Source organism: Rhea americana, unplaced genomic scaffold, assembly GCF_003343005.1.
Source record: "Rhea americana isolate MKP2758 unplaced genomic scaffold, rheAme1 scaffold_413, whole genome shotgun sequence".
Lineage (NCBI taxonomy): Eukaryota > Metazoa > Chordata > Aves > Rheiformes > Rheidae > Rhea > Rhea americana.
In genome coordinates this window covers 263371-273845 of record NW_028186550.1, presented here as the reverse complement: position 1 = coordinate 273845, position 10475 = coordinate 263371, and the positions used below count along the sequence as shown (strand labels likewise).

Below are 10475 nucleotides of genomic sequence, written 5' to 3'. Positions count from 1 at the left end.
GTGCTCGGGGCGCGTGGTGCCGCCGCGCGGCCAATGGGCGTCGGCTGCTGGGGCGCTGTGGGAGGTGGTCGAGGGAGGGCGCGGCCTCGCCTTGGCCACGCCCCGGAGAGGGCGGGGCCAGGCGAGGGCTGTGAGGGCTCCTCCTAGCAACGGGTGCCCGCGGGGGACACGGGGCTGCGGGCGGCGGCCGTGGCGGCTGCGCRGGGCCCCGCTCGGTCCCGATCCCCGGATCCCGGCGGGATCATAGCGCATCAGCTCCCGCTGGGGAGGCGCTTTCTCATGTACGGTGGAAGTTTTAGGCTCCGTGCGTTACGCTGTGCAGGAAGGTTTGTTCGGGCCAAGTTCCACGCTCAGGAGGGGCTTTGAGCCTTCCGGAGGCTCAGTAGGGACCTGCTGATCCTGTGAGTGGAACTGTGGCTCCTCCCGCATCACCCGGGCCTCCTTTGGTCGCGTTCCTCTTTCCTCGTATCACTGTGTCGGCTTCAGTTTCTCCTGATTCAGTCCTGTGCAAGTATAGGCTTAAAAACCYCAGTTTGTTTCTAAATGTCGGAGAGGGCTGCTGTTCCCTGGAGGATCGCCAGTTTGCAGGGACAGACATGCCGTTTCGGTCTTGGGGGAAAAGAGCTCCTCCGGCCCGCTGCCCTCAAGGACGGCGCCCTCAGGAACAGCCTGAGGGGCGAGCAGCTCTGAGGCTGCTGATTGCTTCGCGCTGAGCTGCTTGYCTTGACCATAAAGGAAACAGGATATGGTACAGGGCACCGGCTTCTCGGAAGCCAGCATCCGCCCCTTCAGCCCTGGGGTTTTCTCTTTCTGTCTGCTTTGCTGTCAGCCCTCCCACCTGCACGTCCTTCCGAGACCCRCCGTGAGCATCACAAGTCCCCTTCTCCTCTCACCCTCATCGCATTTTCCCCRTAGACAGGGAAGCCTGTGCTGGTACCGTGTGTCCCTCTGCCCCTGGGYGCAGCACGCGGGCCAGGTGCACCACTGCACTGAAGTGAGGATTTATGCTCTCTGCTGCTACTACTTTTTTCTGGCAGGAAGATGTCAAGAGATTCTATGAGGGGCAAACTTGACTGCAAGAACTTAGAGGTTTCCTTCAAGCTGCACAGTGCATACACGTACTCTGGTGTTGCGATGCTGAGGCTTCTGAACCGCACGTTTTGGCTTTGACTCTTGTTAGCGCTGATTGGAAGAGAACAGCTTTGTAACCTTTAATTGCAGCTTTCCACAGGAAGAGCTTGGCTTTCGGCATTTCCCCCTACCCCCACTGAAAGGAAACGTTACCCCTCTCCCCTGCTCTCAGCGTGTTTATTAGCACCGATAGCAGAGGAGGGTGAGTCTTGTCATCCCCTGAGTTTCAGGTCCTCCTTTGTAACAGAGCTAAAGTGAGATTTAGGAGTTACTTGGACATTTACTGGAAAGATCAGAAGATTCARTCTTTAACAAAACATTTTATTCTCCCAAGTTTTCCTCAGATATTTGAACTAAGTAGTTACTAAAACAGTTCACAGTCTGAATGAAATCCTCCCCAGTCCTAATTGCCCAGTCTTAATTGCCTTTGCTTGCCTACTGTGTGAATCAGTTTGTTTCTCCAARCCTGCAGTCTTCTAAAAATAAGTGAACAGATGAGATGTGAACATATGAAAGGGAAAAAATATCCAAGCAGGGAAATATCCTCTTCTTTGGGAAGAGAATAGGCAATGAAGAATAATAAAGGCCAAAAACTTCCTTATCCCTTGCGGGCTCCATTTCAAGTCAGTGCATAAAAATAATGCTTAAGCTGGGAACACCAAAGTCAGCATCTCATTCTTGAGGTCCACAGGACTCACACAAGCCTTAGGCACTTCTGTGTTGCATCCCCTTTGGCTGATGCATCCCTGCTGGAGTAATGTTCCTAGTATGGTCCAAGCCTGAAACGAGTGCTGTGCCGTGGCCAGGCGAGGAATCTGCCAGTCCTGCGTGAACATGCCAGTGAAATGGGCAAAGGAAAACAGCTAAAGGAAGCTCAGTCACCTGTGTGAATGCACAGAAAAGAGGCTGCTGTTACAAGGACAGCAGTAAAAACAAGAGAAAAGAAAGTGTGCATTATCTTAGTTTGGGTTTGCAGGAATTGTAAGGTTCCCTCACATGACTGTCTTACAAGCCCAGCAGTGCACATCTCCGAGCTCCAACCTGGAGCAAAATATTCATCTGCTCCCCAGTGATGCTCTAATCAGCTTCTCCCTCCCCTTTTCTCAATTCTTCTGCACTTCATCTTCTCCTTTGCCCATTTTGTGCTTTCGCTGGTATGGAGGTGATGTGGTACCTGACTTCCCTGACTCCTCTTCGTCCTATCAAAGCAGCCTTCCTCTGTCCTGGGCTCTGTCCCTTTGCCCTTCCGTAGGCTAAGTGGAGATCCTAGGCCAAAGTTGTTTCTCCTGTGGCACCCCCAGCCTTCATTCTTCCTAGGAAATAATCCCTTCAGTTGTGTGCACACAGCTGGTACAGAAAAGTGAGGCTTCAGCTATTCTTTTCATTTACCCCCATGGGTAGTTCTAGTCCTGATGGTGCCAGTGGAAGAAACATGAAAAGGTTCGAGTTTCTTCCTCCATCATCCTGGCAAGTCTTGTCTGGTAAATACCAGCAGTCAGAGCAAATCCTTGGTGARAATGTCCTACGCCCAAGACCTTGGTATCCACCGGAATGCCTAGACTTCAGTCACAGATCTGCTGTAGCTCAGCCCTCCCTGGTTCCTTAGGAGAGCTCTCTTCAGCCTGCCCCGGATGGTGCAAAGCACAGCCCTCCGGAAGCTGCTGGACAGGAAGAAGAAGATCACTGGGTCAAGGCAGCTGTTGAAGGCTGAGATGCAGAGCACAAGTTCATTAGYGAGATGGAGACCCTGCTTCCAGGGCAGACTAGAAATGACCCCCACTTGCGCAAGGACATAAGGAATACGGACAACGTGATAGGGGGTGAAGCATACGATGAAGATGATCAGGACTATGAAGGTCTTGGTGATGGCTTTCATGCTRGTCCTCTTGTTCAGCTGCTGAGAATTCACTGAAGAGACTTTAYTGAGCTTGGCAAATATCTTGCTGTAGAAGTAGAGGAAGAGCAGCAGTAGGATAAAGAAAGTGGTTACTGCAACCATGTTAAAGGCTGCTGCTAGAGTGCTTTTGCTCCTGAAATGGAAGCATTTATGATCACAGGGCCCTTTTCCTTTTGTCTCAAAAAAGAAAGGTAGCATGAAAGCTGAGTGCACCAGCCAAACCACCCCAGAGGCCATGGTGCTACAGGACGTGGTGTGAATCTTAAACTTCTGGAGGGGACGGATGATCTTTAGGTAGCGGTCCAGACTGATCAGACTGAGGAACGTGATGCTGACGTACATATTGAGATAGAAGAAGGCCCCAACAACGTTACAGAAGATCCCGGGCTCACTCTTGTTTTGATAAGCTATGCGGAAGGGCAGGCAGAGGGAGAGCAACAGGTCAGACAGAGCCAGGTTCCTCATGTACACAGTGATGGAGGTCTTCCGCTGCACGCTGCACAAGAACACCCAGAGCGCGAGAGTGTTGCTGAGCAGCCCGATGATGAAGATAAGGGAGTACATCACAGGGAGCGTCACAGACAGGAACTCATCTTGGATCTGACAGGAGGAATTGCCTTGTCCGTATCCCATAATCTCGCCAGCAGGAAAGGGAGTGCTCAGAGGGTCCATCATCTAAAGCCAAGGATCTGTAGAGAGAAATGCAGAAGGTGTTAGAACTGAYGTGCACAAAAAGGCTCCACACAAGCATCATTCGTTTGCTGGTACACCTGTGTGGTACCTGGGTGCCTTGAATGTCTACAAACACAACTTTGCAGTCCCCCAAACTTTTATACAAAAGCTGCCAGCGTGGCTAGTGTGCAGAAAACCACCCTGGGGACCTAAAAGCACTACCCTGTACAGGTTGATACACTGGCTTTGCACCAGGAACTGACACTGACTTCTCTCCCATCTGGTTCACAAGTATAGGAAAATGTCCACAAAGAATCTGTGTGTTAAGCGCCAGAGAGAAAATAGACACCTGTCCCCCAGCAGGCTGGTCCAGGAGGCAGGCAGCACTCTCCAGTCTCAGCTGCAGTGACCAGCTTTTCTCCTGGCTTATTTCATGCTGTTTTGTGCTACCAGCTGTTAAGAGCGGATGTCAGACTAGACTGGTAGAAGTTATCTGCTGTGTACTAGATAAGCACAGCCCAATCAATAGCAAAACCTGGGGTTCCTCAGGAGGGGAAACCCACCTTTTGGTTATACATGAGTTCTCTGGGTATAGCAAATGAATTCAGGCTGTATGCAGGGAGAGAATTATGGATATCTTGACCTTGTTGAGGGATGATAACCAGATCTATCAGAGCTCCTTACTATTACCTTTGAAGCTGGGAAATCARGCCCATGCCTGGCTGTTCTTTCATTCCCACTCTGCTGTTCTCAGATACTTGGTCCACTGGAGAGGCAGAGCCTCCTTCATCAGGCTCTTCACCCACCCCCCTGCCCAGCTTTCTCCTTTGTGCATCTCCCTTCTCCCGCAGTGATTCCAGCTGCGTGCTCCTCGCACAATGCAGGATGGTGGGACAAAGAGGTTCCAGCCAGACCCGCCAACGTGTTCCCAAAAACATCAGTACCATTGCGAGGTGTCTTGGGGCTAATGTCAGCGTGACTGTATGCACTAGCTGCCAACAACCCTGGTCTCCCCCTTCCTGAGCCTGTGCTCTGCCATGGGCCCGGCTGAGCCAGCTCTAAGCTGCCTTGCTCGGTGCTGCRGCCACAGCCAGGCTCTCTGCCGGGTGCCCGCAGGAACCACCGCCCAGCTCTCGGCACTGCCGGGGCAAGGCTCTTCGCGCTGCCCCCGCTAGGTAGGTTAAAGCCAGCTCTGCTGCCTTCACGTGGGACTGGCACAGGCTGAGCACCAGGGAGGGAGTGCGTATCTCCGACACAGTGTGCGTGCACAGATGTTCCACCCTCCGCGCGCTCGTTCATCCACCAGCCCCTCTCCTGTGAAGCGAGATGTGTGCATGCCCGTTCCTCTGAGCTCACCTTTCCCAATTAATTTGGCTCCCCTACAGCTCCCGCGGCTACGTGCCGTGCCTGAGCTCGGCGGGGGGCTGGTGCCCTTGCCAAGCTCGCAGCCGGCTGGACCGCGCGGGAGGGCTCACTGGCAGCGCTGGTCCTGCACAGCCAGGCCATGTCTCACASCTCCTCCTCCTCAGGAGCTGGAGGAGGGCACAGCGTGTGTGTGGTGCATGCCCAGCTCTGGGTTCAGCGCTGTTCTCAGGAGCTTTTCCACCTGCGGTGCTGCGGGGCTCCTCTGCCTGCGAGTGAAAGCAGGGTGTGAGCTCTCGCTGCCAAGGGGCAAGCTGCTGACGGCGCTGCTGCAGCCATCGCTGGCGCAGCTGGGTCAGGTCGTGCAAGGAGACACCCTGCCCCAGTGCCCACGGCTTCAGCAGCGACCTCCGCATGAGCACCGCTCCTTCCACGCGCACGAGCTTGCGTTTCCCGTGGCTGGGGGCTGCTGGCCTGGCTCCTTCCCAGCCCCGTCACCCTTCACTCCCTTCTCTGCTTTCTGTGATGCTGAGTGACTCACAGCTGCAGAAACCTGCAGCTTCTTCCCACCTGCTATAGCTTCTCCAATACCCTTCTGTACTTCCCTTGCACACGTCCCCGGCACTGGCTGCAGGGCACCGCTAGCCTCGGGCACAGCTGGAGCCACAGCACAAACTGGATTTCCTGCTTTTGAGTCACAGTGCTTTAAAACCASTGTGGATTAAATGCCTCAAATTCACTACAGAGTTTCTGGTTTGCTGCACAGAGGTGTTGCCAGCACCTGATCGCTGCATACCCAGATCCTGGGGACATCGGCGTGCAGCTGCACGCGTACCCRCCATGGTGCCTGCTGCCTGAGGGACCTGAGATCTCGCAAGGGTCCGCACCAGCCGCCAGGTGTGCATGGAGCTGTGTTCACCATACAAGCATCTACGGAGCAGTGCATGTCATCCYGGCGCGTGCTAATGCGTATGCTGCTGCGTGAGCACGTGCACAGCGGCATGGCAGTGCGACCACTACATGCAGGTGAGAGGCTGTGCATCGATGCGCGCGCTTTGCGTGTGCTTGCACAGCTGCGGCGGTGCTGCGAGGGTTTGCTTGAGCATGCCGTGCCGTGCCAGGAGCGGATCAGCGGAGTCAGTCCTCCTGCGTGCATTTGCGAGTCCAGCTGTGCATGAGTCCAGCTGAGCGTGCAGTGTGGTGGTGTGTATGGTGGCAGATGTCCCTGCCTGCCCCTGGCTTCTCCCTACCCAACCCCAGACCATGCTTTCCCCATTAGCTGTAGCACCTGTGTGACTACCAACCTGCTGCACTAAGCCCCCGAGCCYTCTTCCCCCCAACACTTGCAAAGATGAGAAACATTTCTCAGTGACTCATAACGAGAAGAAAAGCCACCCCGGAGTCACCTACCTCAGCACCTCTCCTCTGCTCTTTTGCCTGCCGTAACAGAGGTTCCTGCTCTTGCTGGGGCCCCTATAAGCTCTTGGCGGATGACGACACATCTCACCCGTGACAAGTGTCCTCTCCAGTCTCCCACGTGGGCTTGTTTGGCTTTTCCCTTCCTGGCAAGGGAGGTGCATTTTGCAGGGGTACATCCTGTTACAGGTTTGGCAGCAGTCCCAGGCACATCTGCAGCTCGGGTGAGCGCTGGCCACTGCGGTGGCTGCAGCGCGGAGAGGAGAACAGGAAGAGGCTTCTCGCACCAGCTGCAGGACAGCTGAAGAGGCTGCGTGTGGCTTTCCCAAGGCAGCTCCTCCACGTGCCTTTTGAGAGCGCCGCGGGCCGGAGGGCAGCTCTCCCGGCTCAGCTCCTTTGCACCAGAACAGGTTGGCTCCCAGCCAGACCTGGCATCTGTGAAAGGGCCCCACGCCGCAGCGTGCCCCGCGCCCGCTGCCCGCGCGAGCCACGGGGATGTGCGGCAGCCGGGGAGCGCTCGGCCTGCGGGGAGATGGCGCCTGGTGGTACCCTGCCGGATGCAGCCACCCCACCGCTGCACGCCTGGGTTTACGCTGCAAGGAGGAGGGGAGTTACCCCCAGCTTTCGTCTTGTCCCTGCAGAGCAGGAGGCAATGGAGAATTCAACTGAAGCTCCTTGAAATTGCAGCTTTTCTCACAGATCCCCGGCTTGCCCCCATGCTGGCCCAACGGAGCCGGCTTCAGCCGTGCCCAAACTGCGTCCCCAGCGCTGTCTGCCCCAAGCCTGTTGGCCAAAAGCTGCCAGGGGAGCTGGTGTCAGCCCTCCAGGGATGGGAAGACAGAGAGGAGACACGTGGGTTGGCCCCTAGCCCTCATCCCAACACGAAAGGATGAAAGCCGCAAGAACGGAGCAGATTGTTCTGCAGAGAGTTTCCATGTTGCCGGATTTAGCTCACAAAGCAGCCTGACGTTCGCCCACGCAGATGCAAATTGCCATGGTGGGCAGAGGAGGAACGCGAAGGTGATGGCAGCGGAAAGGAGAAATTATTTTGTAAGCCGTTCTGCTCCACTGGCYGCAGCAGCCCCATCTATCAAACAGAGCTGTACGGAGCGCTTGGCCTGAGACCGGGCAGCACCCTCAGTGCTCCCAGCTCTGCTCTAACCTGGGAAGCGGAGGCCCCAAGAGCTGAGGTCGCTGAGCAGAGCCGGAGCAGAGCCATGGAGAGCTCAGGGTGGAGCTCCAGGACAGCCGGGGCACGTGGGCACTGCTGTGGAGGGGCAGGGTGCAGAAGGGGCTGGCGTCCCCTCCTTCCTCCCGGGAGCCCTTGCTGGTCTGGCGCATCCAGAGCGCTCCGCATGAGAAAACCTTCATGTGACTGAAGCGCTGGGGCTGCGGGACCCGCAGGTGAGCTGGGACCCGCAGCTGGGCTCCAGCCCAGGTGCAGGGGCCTGCAGGACAGCGTGTGCCGGCAGCACAGCCAGCACCGGGGTCCCTCCACTGAGTTCTCCGCATCACACGTGAGCACCTCCCAGGCCCTTCTCCCTACCTTTCGTGTGCCCCTCGCCCCAGACCTCTGCAGYCTGCCAGTCTCTCTGGTGGGGCCACTGTCACCTGTCTCCTGTGGCTCATGTCACCCCCCAGTCCTTGACAGACATCGCATCCCCTGTGGGACGTTGGCAGCTCTCACCCTGAGTGTTCTGCTTCCCCTCCTAAGCACCAGCTGTGGCAAAGGGAGAGCAAAAAGTTAAATCAGAGATTAGGCAGCGCAGAGAGGAGCAATCTGAGCGATTTAGCCTTCAGGGCTGAACCCAGGGCTTGGGCAGGGTGCTCAGTGCAGAAAGGCATGGCAGAGCTATGTTCTCCCTCCACAGGAGCTTCCTGCATGCCAGGATGGGACCCCAGAGGGTCCCGTCACCTGCGATGGAGGTGCTTCTGCTGCTCGTGAGATACGCGTGCAGCTTTGGATGTGAACATTCAGAAATCAGAATTAAGCTCCCCTGAAAAATAAGGTGTCTACRATCTACCCCTCCTGCTTCGCACTGTGCAGAGGTTTTTGATCCAGTTATTTTTAGAACATCTCAAAAGTAGGTCAAGCGACCATTCATGCGGGGCACAGAGGAAAACATACTTGTACTTATCTGTATGTTTGCTACTTGGAAGGGACTTGCCCAGGAAGCCTGCGAGCGCTCCGTCAGCTGCGCAGGCGGCCTCCCCTCCGCGAGCCCTCCCGGGCCSTGTCCCACACTGAGTTCCCCGGAGGGAAGACTCCTCGGGCCATCCAGCAAGGGCCGGGGTGTCCCCCCAGCCCAGCCCCCTTCCCGCTGCAGGGCCCAAAGGTTCCTGTAACCCCTCCTAGGACAGGCTCTGTCTGATGCAGCAGTCTGAGTTGGCAGCCTCAAGCTTGACCCTGATGCCTAACAGGGCCCTCGGGAAGGGCTGGCTCTCCTGAGACCCTCTCTTCCCCCTCAAGGCATGCCACCACGTTACAACTCTGGGAAACAGAACTGAAATCCGGATCTCCTCAGCACACCGCGCCCCCCAACACTGCCCCCCGGCCTGGGACCTGCCACGGGAGGCATCACACCGCTGGTGAGTCCAAGTGCTACTCCCTGCTACCGTGAGAAAACACAGTTACACCGGAAAGCGCAGACACGAAATGAGTGAGGGAGAGCGCTTTGTTCCAGTTCTGGAAATCCCAGAGCCTGGACAGTGGAAATCATGGGCTGCCAAACTTCCCAACTTCTCCATCTTGTCCTAGTGTCTTTTGCTGCCTCAGCTTCACCTCCAGATCTTGCTGAGTAATTACGTTAGAAAAACCTAACCAGATCCGCCAGCCAGCAAGTACAGAAATAACTGCAACCTGAGACGGGAGTGGAATTTTGAAAGTGCATTTCCACAGTATCAGCTAGCTGGTGGCCGTCACTTTTATGGTACACATYGGTGTATTTACACACACACACGTATGCATAAAATACACACAAGCAGTCTTGTTCCTCGCAGTTCTTGCCCGGCCCTTCTGGAGGGACCTGGCTTAGGAAAAGGCCTAAGAAGGTGTGYGCTGGGAAGAAACTCTCGGTTTCTGTTTTTGCCTGTGGCAGCCACTAGAGCCTAAAGAGGAATGAGGCAGGGTTTGCGGAGAAAGGACATCTTCCTTCCGACCAGCCGATACAGCTGGGACTGCAGCAGCTGGGCCGTGCCTGTGCACCCTCSGGTGGGGCTGGAACAGCAGCTGCAAGGTTTAAGCTCAGGCAAGGCTGGGACGTTTGCTTGGAGAGGGCCGTAACTTTGGTCAGCTCAAGAGGAAAAGGTGGTTGGCAGAGCAGAGGTGGGAGAAGAAGTATGGTCTCTAGACCCGAGGGACAGACATGACCCGTGCTCGGCCTGTGATCACAGCGAGCGCGCCGCGTGGCTTCTGCTCGCAGCCCGCCCTGCGGCGGAGCGAGACGCTGCAGCCTGGCAGCCCGCGCGGCCGTCACCAGCAGGCGGAGGCTGACTGTTGTCAAGCCACAGCGTCCTCGTTAACTTGGGCAATTTTTTTAAAATCGGAGATGTCATGAAGAGATGAGTCGTCATCCCTCGCCTTTCGGTCTCCCTCGCCAGCTCTGCGGTACGTTTGCGAGCCAAGCGAGCAGGTCGCTGTGGGTTTTTCTCACAGTTGTGGGGGGTTTATTTATTACGTGAACTGAGCTCGGAGCGCGGGCGAGAAGCACCTGAGCCTCGGCACGAGGCCGACACCCGGGCAGGGCAGCCGGGGCCGGCGGCAGGGCCGCGAACSCCACCAGGGCCCGCCCGGGGAGGGGCGGGACGAGCCAGCGCRGAGCTCTGCGGGACCTCAGCCCCCGGCGGGGCGGCAACCGCCGAGCCCCCTCCAGGGCACCGACCCAGCGCCCGGGCAACCGCCGGGCCCGGCCCGGCCGCCATTTCGCAACCCCAAGGGCCGCGCGCCGCCACGCCGGCCACGTGCCCCCGGAGCCAGCGCCCATTAGAGCGCGGCGGC

The 10475-nt window shown here is 56.8% G+C and overlaps 2 protein-coding genes across 2 annotated transcripts in view; one reads left to right on the top strand and one right to left on the bottom strand.

Annotated features, from left to right (window-relative positions):
* Positions 1–2315: 2315 nt before the first annotated feature.
* On the bottom strand, positions 2316–6520 carry LOC146590280 (putative G protein-coupled receptor 34). Its single transcript, XM_085314875.1, has 2 exons — positions 6473–6520; positions 2316–3717 (listed from the first exon to the last, which is right to left on the bottom strand). The coding sequence occupies exon 2, from the start codon at positions 3701–3703 to the stop codon at positions 2687–2689; it is 1017 nt and encodes a 338-aa protein (XP_085171001.1). The 5' UTR covers positions 3704–3717; positions 6473–6520; the 3' UTR covers positions 2316–2686.
* The window catches only part of DKC1 (dyskerin pseudouridine synthase 1), a 17543-nt gene continuing 13095 nt past the window's right edge, over positions 6028–10475 (top strand). The window contains exon 1 of the mRNA XM_085314896.1: positions 6028–6088. Within this exon, the coding sequence (XP_085171022.1) occupies positions 6028–6088 (61 nt within the window). The remainder of the gene's footprint in view (positions 6089–10475) is intronic.